At 47.3% G+C, this 19,391-nt stretch overlaps 1 protein-coding gene across 1 annotated transcript; it reads left to right on the top strand.

Moving 5' to 3' along the window:
- Nucleotides 1-2,542: 2,542 nt before the first annotated feature.
- On the top strand, nucleotides 2,543-6,631 carry LOC140070066 (olfactory receptor 5B12-like). Its single transcript, XM_072116396.1, has 3 exons — nucleotides 2,543-3,433; nucleotides 6,306-6,421; nucleotides 6,511-6,631. The coding sequence occupies exons 1-3, from the start codon at nucleotides 2,543-2,545 to the stop codon at nucleotides 6,629-6,631; spliced, it is 1,128 nt and encodes a 375-aa protein (XP_071972497.1).
- The last annotated feature ends 12,760 nt before the right edge of the window (nucleotides 6,632-19,391 follow it).

The following is a 19,391-nucleotide window of genomic DNA, read 5'->3' as shown; positions in this document are numbered from 1 at the left end:
ATGTGCTGGATATCTGTCTACTATCTGGCTTTAGGAATTAAAAGTGCACCTGGAAAGTGCACCTACAGAGCAGAAGCCATTGCCGGTTGCATTAGGGTGAGCGGTATAGAAAAGCAAAATGTGATAAATATTAAGACATAACTTTTAATAGTAAAGATAAAAAACATTAAATCCTAAAATCTGAATGACGCCGCACAGCATGTTACAATTGGTAAGGGCAAGTGTATATATCACTGATAGGACACAGATCTTTTTATGTACACGTGATTAGTGCATATCATACTCCTATACAGATCATTAGCCAATGTCAAAATCATGTAACTTCTTATAGTCAATAACATAACCAGCTACAGCACATAGAGAGGAGGAAAAGTTGAACCAATCTCACCCAGTCCAGTAGTGCACTTGGTTCGAGTTCAGATGCTGCGATAGGATGACAGGGAGCCTATTGTCCAGATGTGACAGCTATCCCTAAGTTCTCTCACCTATCGCCCAGAAGATTGACTCCCGCCCTAACAAGGGCGGTCCCACACTTGCCCTATTGGTTATGCTGTCCCTAGATGTCCAAAGGGTCCAGAGAAAAAAATCCCATCCCTATTAGGGTGAGCTGAATCAATGTTTTGCTCTGTTGTAGGTCTCTAGTAAGTGAAGGAAATCATATTCCATTACAAAAAAACCTAAACATTTAATTTACCCTTTTCCCTTGAAATTATTTACAAGTAAATGTAACAATTATCATAAACATGTTAAGCATCACTGGGGGACATGTATCATTATTTCTGCTTGTCAAATTGTCTCATTTTTGCGACTTTTGTCGTATTTGCGACTTTTTTGCGACTTTTCACTCGTCGTCTTTCAAGTACGCCTTGGACTGCACCTTTTGCAGTGTGCCTTATGTATCTTTGTTTTCCAGATGTTCCGTGCGACGTTTCACTTAGGTTTCACTTTTTAGTGCCTTTTTTGCGACATTTTAGGCGCAAATCTGCACCTGGTCCAGGGCAAGTGCAAAGGGAGTTTTTTTTTCATGGACCCGATTTTAACATGTAAATAGGAATTATTTCACATGCTTTGAATCTTTAATATTTTGCACAGTAACCTCTTTTGTCAAAATTCTTAAATTTTTGCATTTTTTTTTTTAAATTGTTACATCTAAGGGGTGAGGTCACACGAAGCAGTTTAATTGCATTTTAATGCATTTTGAAACCAATTACAACAGCTGAGCAGAGGTGATTTGCCTTATTTCATTACTGTTAACATTTGTGCTTACAAAACGCAATGCATGTGTTATTATTGCATTTACTATGCGTTTTGTAAATTCAATTGTTAACAGTAATGAAATAAGGCAAATCACCTCCTCAGCTGTTGTCAATAGTTTCAAAATGCATTAAAAATGAAACATGTTAAATCCCAAATTAACAGTAGTGTCCACTCCGGTATATAACCCCCTCACATGGCTTGTATCCTCTCCTGTATATAACCCCCTCACATGGCTTGTATCCTCTCCTGTATATAACCCCCTCACATGGCTTGTGTCCTCTCCTGTATATAACCCCTCACGTGGCTTGTATCCTCTCCTGTATATAACCCCTCACATGGCTTGTGTCCTCTCCTGTATATAACCCCTCACATGGCTTGTGTCCACTCCTGTATATAACCCCCTCACGTGATTTGTATCCTCTCCTGTATATAACCCCTCTCATGGCTTGTGTCCTCTCCTGTATATAACCCCCTCACATGGCTTGTGCCCTCTCCTGTATATTAACCCCATCACATGGCTTGTATCCTCTCCTGTATATAATCCCCTTACATGGCTTGTATCATCTCCTGTATATAACCCCCTCACATGGCTTGTGTCCTCTCCTGTATATAACCCCTTACATGGCTTGTATCCTCTCCTGTATATAACCCCCTCACATGGCTTGTGTCCTCTCCTGTATATAACCACTCAAATGTCTTGTGTCCACTCCTGTATATAACCCCCTCACATAGCTTGTGTCCTCTCCTGTATTGAGCATCTCTGGAGAGCCTTTAAAATGGCCTCCACCAGTGTTCGCCATCCAACCTGAGGATGACTACTTGGTACAAAATGTTACAAATTATTGCTATAGACATTTCATTTTTTCCCCTTTTTTGCCATGTATATCCGAGACTTGGCACTTCTGTGATAAGGCTTGGCTGCCAGTAACCCAAACGTTGAGATTGAAGTCATTACCTAGTCTTCTCAGAAAATCAGAAATCCTAAACCATTTTAGCTAACATAAATACATATAACTAGTATTAGTGATTCCCAAATGTACTGTCCAAATCCTTCACCAAGAATAGAACCGAGGGGAAATTTTCTAGTTGAGGTTGGAGACTTTTTCTGTTGGGGAGAAGATGGGTCACAGTCGGAGAGTAGATGGGTTGCAGTGGTGTTGAACTATAGGTCTATTTATAAACTGAAAAAACTTATAAAAATGTTAAATTCCAGTCTCTTTCTTACTATTAAGTAATTTCCAATCATTTATCCAGTTAAATAATAAACATCTTATGCAGATAAAATATGAATCAAACATTGGTGAAAACCTTTATCCTCATAGGACTCTCTAACAATCCAGATTGGCAACTTATCCTCTTTTTTTTGTTTGTCTTTATGTATTTGGTGACACTATCTGGAAACTTTCTGATAATCATTGTGGTGAGGTTTAATTCTTCTCTCCAGACACCAATGTACTTCTTCCTCAGCAATCTTGCAATTATTGATCTTTGTTTCTCCACCACCATTGTACCCAAGCTGCTTAAAAATACCATATCCCAGGATAGGACAATATCTTTCTTGGCATGTGCTACACAGATGTACTTCCATTTGAGTCTGGGATCTACAGAGTGTTTGATGTTGGCTGTTATGGCTTATGATAGATATGTTGCTATCTGTAAGCCTTTGCATTATAAAACAATCATAGACACAAGGAGACGTCTAGGGTTGGCTGCCGGATCCTGGACTTTAAGCTTCTCATTCTCTATGATCCATGCAGTTCTGACCTTCCGGTTGTCCTATTGTAAGTCCACTCAAGTGAACCATTATTTTTGTGAGATGCCACCACTCCTCCAGCTATCGTGTACAGACACTTGGGTCAATGAACTTGTACTCTTTATCACCGGTGCCTTCTTTACTCTTTGCTCATTCCTGTTGACGCTGGTATCTTATATTCAAATCATTTCAACCATTCTAAAAATCCACATTACCAAAGGAAGACTCAAAGCTTTCTCTACATGTTCCTCCCATCTTACAGTGGTATCCCTATACTATTGCACACTAGTATTTATGTACATGAGCCCAAGGTCTAGTCACTTGCCAGGTCAGGATAAAGTTCTCTCTATCCTCTACACAGTAGTCACTCCCATGTTGAATCCCATCATTTATAGTGTAAGAAATTCGGAATTTAAAAAATGTGTAATAAAGATTTTTAGAAACAAAAAGTGTTTAATGACAACAAATTAACCTTCAATAACCTTTTCTAATAATAATCTTCATTATGCTTTCTGTCTGTTCTCCTGCTTCTTTTTCTGATTTAATAAACCATTGGGTTATTTTGCTATATTTGAGGAGTTTTTCTTGCATATTACAGGGGCTATAGGGAGACTGTTTGTGGCATAACTTTCTGATTTTCATCCGCTAACCCAAATTATACCTCCAATAAAAGTAAAAAATGCAAAAAAGTCAAGTAACAAGGACACGCCTTTGCAGTCTGGTCCCACCCACTGATTATGAGGTCTGTGGAACGGCTGGTGGGGGTAGGCTGCAATAAGCACAGAGCGGGCATGCATATGTTATAAGGCAACGGATCAAGAGGTGCTACAGTGACATAGGCTGGAGTGCCTCAGGCTCATTTTAATATTTTTAGTCTTTTTAAGAAAATCTCATTGTTCCTGGACATACTAAAAGCAATGTCATCTCCTTGACAAATGAACACGAATTTAAGTATGGTACATCTACCATTAGTAGTAGTAGTAGTAGTTAGATGGTACCAATCAATTTCAATCAATTTTTCTATAACATTAATCAATTTAATAATAACATTTCTACTCCTCGTATCTCTGAATCCCAATATAAGTTCAAGAATACCTGGTCTGCGATAAGGTTGCAAAATGAACTAATCTTTGTGGAGCTGGACTGGAAAGGTTTTGACTCAGAGAGTTAGTTGAAACCTGTTCACAATAATAATGCTTTTGCACTACCCTACTCCTATCCAAATCAAAGTTACTGTGACATGGAGAGGGTGTCTGATTGTTGGGTTTCTTATCTTGGTTGTTCCTTACAAAAATTTCCTGTTGATATCAAATTCTAGAATTCTTCTCTGTGATTGACATCCTCTAACCAACCTAGACGATCTTCCACCAGAGAGAGAGATAGTGTTCTTGTGAAACTGTAAAGTAAAGTCCAGAACCCTCTATGGGGCTACCATAAGGGTAGTGCACTTGGACTAAGCGCCAAGGCAAACAGGTCTGTTAGCACAATGAGCTCACATGTATTCACTTGTTTTACTCAAACAGGGGTGTAACAACTGGTGTAGCAGCCATAGCAGCTGCTATAGGGCTGAAAGTGTCAGGGAACCCGGCACCCGAACTGTCACACTGAAGAATGGAGGAGGTGCCCTGTAATATACATATACACCATTGTACACCATATGCATATAATAATGCACAGCTTCCACAAAATACAGCTGAGCTGGAAGCTGAGATGAGAAATGTTAGGGAGGAAGAGAGCAAAAAAGTAGGACTGGACGTCTATTACCTCTGTTTCCTGCTGTCTACTTACATCAAGTGGTCTGTACTAGGCTTCATTTAGATGTGTGGCCTCTGACCTTCCTAGTGTAAGAAGAGTGCTTGACATTGAGTAAATACAAATGTCTGTATATATTGAATGTATGTGTGTATGAATTCTATATATTGTGTGTTTGTGTGTATATGCTATATGTAGGATTATGCAGTATGTTTGAATATAATATGTTTGAATAATATATATAATATATATACTGTATGAGTGTATAAATATATATATATATGAGTGCATAAATGTGTGCATATGAGTGTATACATGTATGTATTTGTGGAAAAGTGTATAAATGTGTATGTATGAGTGTAGAACTTTGTGTGTATATAAGTATATAAATGTGTGTGGTTGTATAAACATGTACAAATATGCATATTTTTAAGCAGCAAGGAGCCCCGTGCACCGGTCTGGCTAGCTTTTTGTCAGGATTTGAGGTAGTGGATCCTCTGTAACACCGTGAGTGATGGAGTAAGCCGACACCGGGGAGCGGAGTCTAAGTGGCAGCGCAAAGCGGGATGGACTTGCTGCGGCAGGGTACCACCGAGCGCGAATTTGCCCGTGGTGGTGGCCAAGGCGTGGTACAAATTTGTGAGGCAGAATTGTGGTTGGGGACAGGCAAGAGGTTGAGACAGGCAGCACAGGATCAACATCAGGAACAAAGCAGGAGGTCAAGGCAGGCAGCACGGAGTCAAAGTCGGGGACGGAACCGGCGTCACAATGGGAAATCAGCAGACAGGCACAAGGCAACGAAACAAGCTTTCTCAGAGGCATGAAGCACAAAGATCTGGCGGGGAATGCAGGAAGTGGCCGCCTTTTATAAAATTCCAGGAAATGGCCAGCACCAATTAGCGGTGTGCTGAACCTTTAAATCTTTGAGCGCTGCCCTAAGTGCTGGGGACGTGCGTGGTGCGCTGCCGAATCCTGAGCAGGAGTGTGGAGGGGTAAGGAGGTGTGGGGAATACTGGGAGCTGCCGAGGAGCCGGGGACTGAAGCGAGGCACGGGTGTACCCACGACCCCCTTTGGCCTACCCCCTCACAGAGGAACCTCTGTGGGAGGCCACGGTCCAAGATATTGACTCCGGGCTCCCAAGATCTTTCCTCAGGCCCGAACCCCTTCTAGTCAACAAGGAAGAACTGCTTCCCTATCACTGTCTTCATGTCCAGAATCTCCTTTACCTCGAATACATCAGTGGAGTCCGCCTCAGGTGCCGGAGGAGGAGATTGCCGAGACAAGCGGTTCAAGATGACAGGCATCGGGAGAGTGACGTGGAAGGATTTCGGGATGCGCATAGTGGGAGGAAGGTGGAGTTTTTAAGCCACAGGATGTATGCGTTTTATCACCTCGAATGGCCCCAGAAAACTTGGACCATATCTAGATGATAACCACACCTTGTCACCCGGAGAGAAAACTAAAGGAGGCCTGCGCTTCCTATAAGCTTGGGTCTTGGTGCGGACTGATGCCTGAAGCAGAGACTGACGTGTCTCTTCCCAGATCAAGTTGAGGTCCTGCACCAATTCTTCTACCGCAGGGACGTCCGAGGGCACGGACAGTGGAAGCGGTGTACGTGGAATTAGTCCAAAGACAATAAAGAAAGGGTCAGCGCCACGGTAACAGGGTGGACCAGTCGTCCTGACGAGCAGAGACAAAGTGAGGTAATAGCCCAGAGTTTGGTTGACCCTCTTTACTTGCCCGTTAGTCTGGGGATGATATGCGGAGAAGTCCAGCTTGACCTGCAGTTGATTGCAGAGGGAACACCAGAATCTGCAAAGAAACTGGGTCCCATGCTCCAAGAAAATGTGCAGAGGGAGTCCATGTAGCCGAAAGATATGGAGGAAGAACAGACTGGCCAGACGAGGAGCTGATGGCAGACCTGACAGCGGAACAAAATGAGACATCTTCGAGAACCTATCAGTTACCATCCAAATGACCGAATTTCCAGAGGAAGATGGTAGATCCGTAAAAAAGTCCATGGCCATGTGAGTCCACGGGCAGCTGGGTAGCAGCAGCGGCAACATGAGACCAGCAGGCTTAAGGCGAGATGGCTTATTATGAGCACAGTACGTGCAGGAACCCACAAACTCTTGCACATCTTTGACCACGTCTGGCCACCAATAGTAGCGAGAAATGAGGGCTACTGAACGATGCACCCCAGGATGCCCAGCCACTCGAGAGCAATGTCCCCAAGTCAATATCTTTTTCCGAAAAGCAGGTTGGACATATGTCTTGCCAGGAGGGAGCTGCCGCAGATCCACTGGAGCAGCAAGAATCAGTCTTTCAGGAGGGATAACATGCTGCAGAGCTGGTTCTTCCCAAACAAGATCGGAGGCACGAGAGAGAGCATCGGCTTTGACATTCTTCTCAGCAGGGCGGAAGTGGAACAGGAAATTAAAGTGAGAAAAGAAAAGGTACCAGCGAGCTTGTCATGGGTTGAGGCACTGAGCAGTTTGGAGGTACAGGAGATTCTTGTGGTCCGTATATACACAGGCCGGATGACTAGCCTCCAAAAGATAGCACCACTCTTCCAAGGCAAGTTTAATAGCAAGAAGTTCTCGATTCCTCTCGGCAGCAGAGGATGTCTTAGAGAAAAACACACAAGTGACTGTTTGGCCTTTGGGCCCTTTCTGGGTGAGAACAGCTCCAGCACCTACAGAGGAAGCATCCACCTCATGTTGAAATGGTTTCTCAGTGTCGGGCCGTGTAAGGACAGGGGCATAAGCAAAGGCAGATTTAAGCTTGGGAAATGCTTCTTCGGCCGTCAGAGGCTAGAGTTTAGGATCAGCGTTCTTTTTTGTTAATGCCACAATGCTGGACACGAGAGAGGAAAAATGCAATATAAACTGCCAGTAGTAATTGGCGAAACCCAGGAATCTCTGTATAGCATGAAGTCCTACTGGGCAAGGCCACTGAAGTACCGCAGATAACTTGGTTGGATCAATCTGTAGGCCCTCACCGGAGATGATGTATCCACGAAATGGAAGACTCTTCTGATGGAACTGACACTTCTCCAGTTTGGCATAGAGACGATTGGTCCTTAGGCGCCTAAGAACTTGTCGTACGTGGACATGATAAGACTCCAGATCAGAAGAAAACACCAAGAAATCGTCTAGGCAGACTACGACACAAACGTGAATTTAGATTAAAAAAGGGGGGTATTTTTGGTATACACTGATGAGATACAGATGTAGATGGGTTGGACAGAGTGCTTAAATAAGCAAGAAAAAACCTTCGCTGGTAAGGACAATGTGCCTCTCCACTGCTACAAACACTACTTATGTAAAAACAAAAGATACCTTCGCTGGCTATAAAGTTTGGACTATTAGGTTCGGATAAACGCTATACCACTAATGGATCTACAATGATTTAAACATCAGTGTGCACGATGCACAAACCTGTATATGGAACCCCTCCTGTGTGGGAAGTTCGATTCCTTCCGTTTAGTGAGGTTTTGTCCCGTAGGTCCCGTAAATCTCATGTAGAGCAATAGTCTTTTCGTGAGGTGTATTTCACTTTGGATAGTGTTTCCAAGCCAAATAGTAGTCCACAAGGTGCAGATCAACATAGCCAGCGCAGGTATCTTTTGTTTTTACAAGACTACGACACAGGTGAAGAGAAAATCTCTAAAAATGTCATTGACAAATTTCTGAAACACTGCAGGCACATTGTACAGTCCAAAGGGCATAACCAGGTACTCAAAGTGCCCGTCACGAGTATTGAAGGTGGTCTTCCACTCATCGCCTTCATAGATGCAGATGAGGTTATATGCCCACCGCAGTTGAAAACCTTGGCCCACCGCAGTTGAAAACCTTGGCATAACGTAAAAGGTCAAAAAGTTCTGTGATCAAGGGTAGCGGGTAGCGTTTCTTCACCGTGATTTTATTGAGGCCGCGGTAGTCAATACATGGACGGAGGGAGCCATCCATCTTGGCCGCGAAGAAGAATCCAGCACTGGCAGTAGAAGAGGATTTGTGGATGAACCCCTTCTGCAGATTCTCCTTGATATAGGCCAACATAGCCGCAGTCTCGGGCAAGGAGAGTTGATATACCCAACCACGTGGAGGAGAAGTGCCTGGTAGCAACTCTATAGGACAGTCGTAAGGATCAGAGCACAGAATTGGAGTCCAGGAAGGCCAAGACTGGAACAGGGTCACTGGTTCCGAAGCTGAGCAGAACTGGAAGATGCAGGCGTGGAGAAGCCTCGCCTTGGGATGCTCCTCCTCAAAACCGTAGGAGTGAATGACTTCCTAAATGCTGTGGACGTACTGGACAAGACTGGAGGAAGTGTTCCGGGCTGGCACAGTAGATGCAGAGATTTCCCTGTCTACGTCTGGAGCACTTTTGGGGTGATAGCCGGGTTTTACCCATCTGCAAGGGCTTTTTGGTAGCAGACGTAGGAGATGGAAGAGGAGATCTTTGGAAAACCGGAGTCAGACGAGAAAGACGTCGGACTCTGGGTTGTGCCAGTTCAACCCGCTTTTCTTCCTTGTGTTCATAGAAGTTGATGTCTATCCGAGTAGCCAAGGAAATGAGACCATTCAGGGCGGCAGGTCTCGTGCAGACAAGACGTCTTTGATCTGACTAGACAGTCCTTTTTTAAAGGTAGCGACCAAGGCTGCTTCATTCCAGGAAAGTTCTGAAGCCAGAATATGGAATTGCTCAACATTTTCCCCCACGGAGGAGTCCCCTTGGCACAAGTTCAGAAGGGCAGTCTCAGCAGAAGACGCCCGGGCTGGTTCCTCGAAGACAGTCTATAATTCAGCGAAGAAAGTGGTAATGTCTGCTGTAACTGGGTCTCCCTTGTCCCAGAGGGTGTTCCCCATGCCAGGGCCCTTCCAGAGAGAAGACTGATCATGAAAGCCACTCTCAACGATTCAGTTACAAACTGTGTAGGCATTAGTTCAATATGGAAGGAGCAATAAAGCCTCTGCACAACTTCACATCTCCATCATATTTGGAAGGCATAGAGAGCCTCAACCTAAGTTCAGTGGAAAGTAGACAAACCAGGCTAGCAGATGGAACCGCAGGGACTTGATGTGGCTGCTGGGAGGACAATATCCGCTGTAGAATGGCGTTTCCTAGCTGCTGACTTTGTACGGCAATATGCTGGGAATGCCAGGTTACTATGGCGGAGAGATCAGTCAGTTCTGGTAGCGGAACCTCGGCGGGATCCATGACCGGATCTTACTTTCAGGATCTGAGGTAGTGGATCCTCTGTACCACCGTGAGCAATGGAGTAAGCTGACACCTGGGAGCGGAGTCTAAGGCGCACCTGGTTTTCACCAGAGCCTGCCGCAAAGCGGGATGGACTTGCTGCGTCAGGGTACCACCAGATTGCTCCTCAGGCGTGATTTTGCCCGCGGTGGTGGCCAAGGTGTGGTACAAAGTCGTGAATCGAGGTTGGGGACAGGCAAGAGGTTGAGACAGGCAGCACAGGATCAACAACAGGAACAAAGCAGGATGTCAAGGCAGGCAGCACGGAGTCAAAGTCGGTAACGGAACTGGAATCACAACGGGAAATCAGCAGACAGGCACAAGGCAACGAAAAAAGCTTTCTCAGAGGCATGAAGCACAAAGATCTGGCGGGGAATGCAGGAAGTGGCCGACTTTTATAAAATTCCAGAAAACGGCCAGCACCAATTAACGGTGTGCTGGTCCTTTAAATCTTCGAGCGCTGCCAGACGCGCCCTAGGTGGCAGGGATGTCTGTGGCGCGCTTCCGAATCCTGAGCAGGCACATGGAGAGGTAAGGAAGTGCGGGGGGAGCTGGGGGCTGTGGAGAACCCGTGGACCGGAGCGAGGCACGGGTATATTGCGGGGACACCCGTGACACTTTTAAAATTGTTACAAACAAGTCAGCAGTGTATAAAGTTGATTCTATGGTATATAGCGCTATTCACACTGTATAGTAGTATGTCATGTGGAGTTCTCAGTATTTGTATATGAGTTTTAGCTAAATGAATCTCATATGAATTACGCAAGATTGCACATATGGTCTATTTCATCTTTTGAAACTGTACAATCTATAATTACGCTTGTACATTTAATTGATTTAATTAATTTTTTTTATGGACATCCAGGCTTTTCTCGTGAACATGCTCCCTCAGATTCCAAAAGGACATTTGTGGACATACTATAGCCACAGAATAAACTATAGAAGAGCAATTCAAGTAAGCCCTAAGAAATAGAAGGGAAAGGGTTTTTATGATTTAGGGGTGAGAACACAAAGGTTATTGAAAGTGATGAGCTCCCCCATTAAATATTTGTGGCGGACAAACCCGAATTTTAAAAAACTGTTTGGGTTCAAGTACTGAACCAAGTAACACCAACCTGAAACACCAACGGAAACACTCGCAATTGGTGCTTGCACTGATTGTGGGTGATCACTGTTTAAATTAAAGGGGCCACATGTGTGCTGGCACTGACAGGAGTAGCCATTTTAAGGAGGATCGTTAGTCTTGCAGACATAATGAGGAAGCAATGAACCTCCCCAAAATGGTGACGCCCTGCACCACCGGCATGCTGATGCCTGCAAGCATGCCCACAGCTATTCATATGCCAGTGGCATGTAAAGAGATAATGCAGCAGCAATTGCTGCCATGAAAGGCGGTGTGGCTTGAGTTAAACCCAGACCTGGGCACAAACTACTAATAAACTTCTATTCAGTTCTGCTTAACACTAATTTTGGTCTTAGGTGGGAGGGCGTAGATGTTCATAATCCATAAGAATAGAGGCATAAGGGTTTCATGGAATAGAGGAGTTAGCATATAATTGCTGAATCTATAGAAGTGCAATCACAGTATATAGTATAGCTTTGTATGAAGAACATGGCTGTCTTAGTCTTATAGAATGGGGTTAGGGTTGATGTTGTAATACTCTGTCAGAGTGGGGTGTTATCTGCACATTTCCTATTAGATCTTATATGTGAATAATAACTAGGATGGGAACATGTCTGATTGATTGATGGTTATTCTTTCAGAGTGATATCTTACTTTGAAATGCATTTCGAACACTAACGTTACAGAGCATTGTCCAGGTTCTCTAAAAGAAAAAAATAAATTAAATAAAGGCGCCAAATACATTTCAATAACATTGGTGATTCAAAAACACAGTTCTCCTTGTCTGAAGTAATTGCAATATGGGGAATGTGTTTAACATTTTTAAATTTACTTTAATAAGGATTTCAGCTTATTTTACGGCGAAATAGGCAGTAAAGTCTGCCCATCGCAACAGTGAAAATGACTGTCAATAAACGCCTTTGTTGTATGTGTCTATGCAAGCCAAAAATGGGTTGTAGCCTCCTAAGTCCCTGCATTCTGCTACTTCTGGTTTTCTCCCCTTATCTGGTTTTGATCACTTTGGGTCTAAGAAGAATGTAAAAAATGGTATTCAAAGTGTTTTTTCCCCCCACAATTAAATATAAATAAAAACTATATCTCATACTGCAAAACAGAAGCCTGACTAAAGCTATGCCAATGGAAAACTAAAGGGCAAAGTGTGATTAATGTGATTGAAAATTAGTCTGAAAACTTTATGGCCAGTTTCACACAATAAAGGGGATTTATCAAAGTGTTAGTTTGCTGGCATACAAGCCTTGATTTATTCGTATTCTTGGAGCATGGCTAGGGTCACCTTACATCATATCCACCTCAAGTCGAGTGCGGAGTCAGGATCCAGGGGTAGTGAACCCACTGGACCACCGCGGACAATGACGTAAGCCAACACCTGGGACCTGAGTCTAAGTGACAACTGGTTTTCACCAGAGCCTGCCGCAAAGTGGGTTGGACTTGCTGCGGCATGGTACCACCAGGTCATTCCACAGGTGCGACTGTCACGGGTGCTCCCGCGATCCCTGTCTCGGATCGCGGGCGCATCCGTGCACCCCCGTTTGCCCCTGCTGCAGTCCGGTCTCTGCACTCACCTCTCCCGGCTCCTGCTCTTCCCCGGACTGGTGTGCGCGCGTGTCCCCGCCTCCTAGGGCGCGCGCGCGGCTCCTGCCGAAAATTTAAAGGGCCAGCGCACCGCTAATTGGTGCACTGGCTGAACCTCACCTTTAAGAATCCTGCCTCTTCCTGTGTCCCCTGCCGGATCTTTGTGCCTCATAGCCTTAGAGAAAGCTTCCAAGCGAGTATTCCTGCGTTCCTGTGTATTCCTGCGTATTCCTGTGTTCCTGTGCATTCCTGTGTGTTCCCGCTCCTGAGTCCTGTGTTGCCGTGTTACCTGAGTTCCTCCGTGTTGCTGTGTTCCGTGTGCCTGTGTTCCCGTTCCCACCTGCCTGGACCTCCTGTTGCTGACCCCGGACTTGGACCTGACGTTGCATCTCTGCCGCCTGCCCTGACCCTGTGCCTGGACCCGTCTACGAGATTGTCATCCGCTAAGGTACCTCGACCTCGGCTGCCACCATGGGCTAGTCACTCCTGGGAACGACCTAGTGGTATCCTGCTGCAGCAAGTCCAACCCGCTTTGCGGCGGGCTCTGGTGAATACCAGGTGCCGCTAGGCTCCGGTTCCGGGTGTTGGCTAGTTACATCTCCCGCGGTGGTCCAGAGGATCCACTGATCCTAACAGTAAGATCCGGCCATGGATCCCGCCGAGGTTCCGCTTCCCACTCGACCAAACTTTGCTGCCATAGTGGTCCAGCAATCCCGGGAGATTGCCGCTCAACGCGAACAGCTGGATCAAGTCACCACCATGCTGCAACAGCTGCTAGCCACCCAGCAACAGCAACAGGTTCCCGTGTCTGCTCCCGTGGCTCCTGCAACCCCGGTCTGCCTTCCTGCTGCTGAGCTACGACTACGGCTGTCTATGCCCAGCAAATTTGACGGAGACCCCAAACAGTGCAGGGGTTTTATTACTCAATGCTCCCTACAAATAGAACTTATGCCTTCGCAATTTGTCACGGAGCGTTCCAAGGTGGCATTTTTCGTCAGTCTTCTCTCTGGGAAGGCCCTGGCATGGGCCACTCCTCTTTGGGACAGAGGCGACCCGGTCACGGCTACCCTTGCGGCTTTTCCGGGCCGTTTTTGAGGAACCAGCACGGGCTTCTTCTGCCGAGACTGCGTTGTTGAACCTTCGCCAAGGCAACTCATCTGTGGGAGAGTATGCTGTTCAGTTCCGCACCCTGGCCTCTGAACTTGCCTGGAACGATGCAGCTCTCATCGCCACCTTTAAGAAAGGACTCTCGCCGCAGGTCAAAGATGCGCTGGCGGCTCGGGATCTACCGTCAACTCTGGGTGGTCTCATCACACTGGCCACTCGGATAGATGTCCGGTTTAAGGAACGCGCTGAGGAACTTCGCTCTGAGCATCCTCAAGCTCAGGTAAGACGTTTTCCTCGCCTCGCACCTGCTTTCCAAAGACCGCTCCAGCCTCCGCCTGTATCGTCTGCTGAGGAACCCATGCAGGTGGACAGAATCCGGCTCTCTCTACAAGAGCGTTCCAGAAGACGACAGGAGAACCTTTGTCTGTATTGTGCCAGTCCAGGGCACTTCATCGGGACTTGTCCTGTTCGTCCCCCACGTCCGGGAAATGCCAGCACCTAGGGCTCTTGGGAGAAGCGTCCCTAGGTGTGAGCCAAGCTTCTCCACGTCTGATTATTCCTGTGCTCCTCAGCGTAGACACCGGCACCCAGATTCAAGTTTCTGCTTTCCTGGATTCAGGCTCTACAGCGAACTTTATGGACGCAGCCCTGGTCTCCCGGCATCACTTCCCAGTGGTTCGTCTTGAGAAACCATTGTCCATTGCCTCAGTCAGTGGCCAGATTCTTTCCGTGCCCATCCGGTTTCGCACGGAACCCCTGCTTCTGCAAGTTGGAGCCTTGCATAAAGAAAGACTTTCTTTTTTTGTACTGCCCCAAAGCACTTCCACCCTCCTGTTGGGTCTCCCCTGGTTGCAGCAACATGCCCCTGTGCTGGACTGGTCCTCTGGGGAGATTCTCCGTTGGGGCCCTGCTTGTTCTTCTCATTGTATGGAGGTCCCTCGTCCGCTCCCTGTCTGGACTTCCACCTTGTCTCCCAAGCCCCTGGAGGGGCTCCCCGCTCCATACTTGGATTTCGCAGATGTGTTCTCCAAAAAACAGGCAGAGACTCTTCCTCCACATCGTCCCTATGATTGCCCCATCGACTTGCTGCCCGGCTCTTCTCCTCCACGGGGTCGGGTGTCAGCCGCCATGTCTGAATATATTAAGGAAAATCTGCAAAGAGGTTTCATACGTAAATCCTCCTCTCCAGCTGGCGCAGGTTTCTTTTTTGTCACCAAGAAAGATGGCTCTCTTCGCCCCTGTATAGACTATCGCGGTCTTAACAAAGTCACCGTTAAGAATCGCTACCCCTTGCCGCTGATCACGGAGTTGTTTGATCGTCTACGGGGCGCGAGAGTCTTTACCAAGTTGGATCTTCGTGGTGCCTACAATCTTATTCACATCAGGAAGGGTGACGAGTGGAAGACTGCCTTTAACACCCGTGATGGGCATTTTGAATATTTAGTTATGCCCTTTGGACTTTGCAATGCACCAGCCGTTTTCCAGGAATTCGTTAATGATATCGTCAGGGACTTATTGTACAGCTGTGTTGTGGTTTACCTGGATGACATCCTCGTGTTTTCTGCTGATCTCGAGTCCCATCAGTCCCATGTACGGCAAGTGCTCAGTCGCCTCAGGACTAACCATCTCTATGCCAAACTGGAAAAATGCCACTTTCATCAAAGGAGCCTTCCATTCCTTGGCTACATTATTTCCGACAGAGGCCTGCAGATGGATCCCGCTAAACTATCTGCAGTTCTTCAGTGGCCACGCCCAGTGGGACTGCGTGCTATCCAAAGATTCCTGGGCTTTGCCAATTATTATAGGCAATTCATTCCACATTTTTCTTCCCTGGTAGCTCCACTGGTGGCGCTAACAAAAAAAGGTGTCAATTCTCGTCTCTGGCCCCCTGCGGCTGAGGAGGCCTTCACGAGATTAAAGACGGCGTTTTCCTCTGCATCTGTTCTTACCAGACCTGATACCGAGAAGCCATTCTTTCTGGAAGTCGATGCCTCTTCCGTAGGAGCTGGAGCGGTTCTTACCCAGAAGGGGCCTAGGGGCCGAACTCTCTCCTGTGGCTTCTTCTCCAAAACATTTTCCTCCGCAGAGAGAAATTATTCTATAGGGGATCGTTAGCTTCTGGCTATCAAGCTTGCCTTGGAGGAATGGCGTCATCTGCTGGAGGGAGCTCGATTTCCAGTCAGTATTTTCACGGACCACAAGAACCTCCAGTACCTGCAGACAGCTCAACGGTTGAACCCACGTCAAGCCCGGTGGTCCCTATTCTTTTCCCGTTTTGACTTCCAGATCCATTTTAGCCCAGCCGAGAAAAACATCAAGGCTGACGCCCTGTCACGTGCTTCCGATGTTATGGGGGAGGACTATGCTCCGAGACACATCATTCCTCCAGAGAGGCTTGTGCTGGCAGCGCCGGTGGACCTTCAGCAATTACCTCCCGGCAAGACTTATGTGCGACCTGGACTTCGAAAGAGGATCCTGACCTGGGGACATTCTTCTCGAGTGGCTGGGCACCCTGGGGTGCAGCGCTCTGTGGCCCTGATTTCCCGTTTCTATTGGTGGCCTGATTTGGTCAAGGATGTTCGGGATTTTGTGCGGTCTTGTGCCTCTTGTGCTCGCAATAAGCCCTCACGACAAAAACCAGCTGGTCTTCTGTTGCCGTTACCCGTGCCTACCTGCCCGTGGTCTCACGTGGCTATGGACTTCATTACTGATCTGCCGCCATCATCTGGCAATACCGTTATCTGGGTGGTGACAGACCGCTTCTCTAAGATGTCCCATTTTGTCCCTCTACCAGGTTTGCCTTCAGCCCCACGTCTTGCCAGTCTCTTCTTCCAGCACATCTTCCGGCTTCATGGCCTTCCCCGGCACATCGTTTCTGATCGAGGTGTTCAGTTCGTGTCCAAGTTCTGGAGATCTCTGTGCAATCAGCTGCAAGTGAAATTGGACTTTTCCTCTGCCTATCATCCTCAGTCCAACGGCCAAGAAGAGAGGGTGAATCAGACTTTGGGATGCTATCTCCGCCACTTTGTGTCCGCTCGTCAGGATGACTGGGCTTCTCTTTTACCATGGGCGGAGTTTTCCTACAATTCCCTGGACTCCACTTCTGCTGGTTCTGCTCCCTTCTTTATTAATTACGGACTGCACCCACGGCCTCCTCTTCCGTTACCTGTGTCTGCAGATGTTCCTGCTGTGGAGGACTTGGTACAGGATCTAAAAGCCATCTGGGAACAAGTCCGTACCTCATTGCTCCAAACTTCTGCCAAGACCAAGCATCAAGCGGACAAGAAACGTCGGCCTTTTCCTGTCTTAGCTCCTGGTGACAGGGTCTAGTTATCCTCAAGGTACGTCCGACTGAAGATCCCTGGTTACAAATTGGGACCCCGGTTCGTGGGTCCATTTGAAATCCTCAGTCGCATCAACCCGGTAGCCTACAAATTGCGGCTGCCTCCTAGCATGCGCATACCCAACTCCTTCCACGTTTCCCTCCTCAAGCCAGTCATCTTAAACCACTTCACCCGACAAGTTCCTCTCCCTCCGGCCCCACAAGCGGACTCTACTGATGTCTTCGAGGTGAAGGAGATCCTGGATACTAAGACAGTGAGAGGTAGGCGGTTGTTTCTGGTAGACTGGAAGGGATTTGGTCCTGAAGAGAGATCTTGGGAGCCAGAGGATAACATCTTGGACAAGAGCCTGCTCCAACGTTTTCTCAGGCCCAAGAAGAGAGGGAGGCCGAAGGGGGGCACTGTCACGGGTGCTCCCGCGATCCCTGTCTCGGATCGCGGGCGCATCCTTGCACCCCCGTTTGCCCCCGCTGCAGGCCGGTCTCTGCACTCACCTCTCCCGGCTCCTGCTCTTCCCCGGACTGCTGTGCGCGCGCGTCCCCGCCTCCTAGGGCGCGCGCGCGGCTCCTGCCGAAAATTTAAAGGGCCAGCGCACCGCTAATTGGTGCACTGGCTGAACCTCACCTTTAAGAATCCTGCCTCTTCCTGTGTCCCCTGCCGGATCTTTGTGCCTCATAGCCTTAGAGAAAGCTTCCAAGCGAGTATTCCTGCGTTCCTGTGTATTCCTGCGTATTCCTGTGTTCCTGTGTATTCCTGTGTGTTCCCGCTCCTGAGTCCTTTGTTGCCGTGTTACCTGAGTTCCTCCGTGTTGCTGTGTTCCGTGTGCCTGTGTTCCCGTTCCCACCTGCCTGGACCTCCTGTTGCTGACCCCGGACTTGGACCTGACGTTGCATCTCTGCCACCTGCCCTGACCCTGTGCCTGGACCCGTCTACGAGATTGTCATCCGCTAAGGTACCTCGACCTCGGCTGCCACCGTGGGCTAGTCACACCTGGGAACGACCTAGTGGTATCCTGCCGCAGCAAGTCCAACCCACTTTGCGGCGGGCTCTGGTGAATACCAGGTGCCGCTAGGCTCCGGTTCCGGGTGTTGGCTAGTTACATCTCCCGCGGTGGTCCAGAGGATCCACTGATTCTAACAGCGACTTTGTCCCCATTGGCTGTCAAGGCAAATACAGAAATGGAAGTCAGGTCTATGGTCAGGGACAGGCAGGAGGTCAAGACAGGTGGCAAAGGTTCAGGGTCAGAGGCAGAGCAGAAGGTCCGGGCTGACGGTGGAGGAGCGTAAACAGGAACAGGTCCGGGGTCACAATGGGAAATCACACTAATCGCAAAGGTCATGGGAAACAAGCGCTTTTTAAGGCTGTGAGGCACAAAGATCTGTCAGGGTGTGCGGGGAGAGGGTGGGTTAAATAGAATTCTGGGTAAGGCCAGCGCCAATTAATGGTGCACTGGCCCTTTAAATCTTGTGAAGCCGGAGTGCATGGAGGCTAGCCCTGCATGCCTATTTACTAGCTATAGCCTGTGCTTAATCCAGGCACAGGATACAGTGCAATTCTATACCAGATAACCTGGTGTTTAATTGTCCGGCCATGTAGCTAACTACCGGAAATATCAATAGGCTGACGCCTTTTTATACTGTTTATCTGGTGTGATAAAAGAGGTATGGTAAATATAAAGGGATGTGAAAAATTCCTGCTTAATGAATTTCCCTCCAGTATTCTGTGACAATTTACAAAATCTTAGTATAACAAGCACCGCAATGTCACTGTGTCACCTAACCTTGGCTGTCACCTTGACTGAAGGCTAATCGCAAGGGCTAAATCCATAAGTCCCAATTAGTTTGCACCCTTTCACCCCATGCAGGGATCTGGACTTTGCTGAGACAAGGACTGAAAACTGTTGACTTGAAGCTGCCCCAATGTTGATGATAGCTGACCAAAGTGGGTCATACAGCACCAGTCCAAACAAATAGGAATCAGACAAAGAATAGTCAGAGAAAGTCCAGGTTTGGAGCTGGAAAGCAATAGGTCAGGGAAAACATCAGACAAAATGCAAGTTACCTGTCAGGGGTCAGGGCAGGAAAATAGGGATAACAAGCAGGTCAAGCCATGCTTGGTCACAGAAAACTGATCCGATTCTGAACCAGTCATAGAACAGAGTTGTGTACAAATACAGAAATTCATATAATGGCAGACAAGCATAAC

Source organism: Engystomops pustulosus, chromosome 7 (genome assembly GCF_040894005.1).
Source record: "Engystomops pustulosus chromosome 7, aEngPut4.maternal, whole genome shotgun sequence".
Taxonomy (NCBI): Eukaryota; Metazoa; Chordata; class Amphibia; order Anura; family Leptodactylidae; genus Engystomops; species Engystomops pustulosus.
This window is presented reverse-complemented; position numbering and strand designations above follow the sequence as displayed.

Excerpts from the sequence above, each read along its gene's own strand:
- LOC140070066 (XM_072116396.1), top strand. The coding sequence starts at position 2,543 with ATGAATCAAACATTGGTGAAAACCTTTATCCTCATAGGACTCTCTAAC. Across the intron at positions 3,434-6,305 it reads ATTCGGAATTTAAAAAATGT|ATCAAGTTGAGGTCCTGCAC; the intron begins GTAATAAAGATT and ends GTCTCTTCCCAG. Across the intron at positions 6,422-6,510 it reads AAGAAAGGGTCAGCGCCACG|TCTGGGGATGATATGCGGAG; the intron begins GTAACAGGGTGG and ends CTTGCCCGTTAG.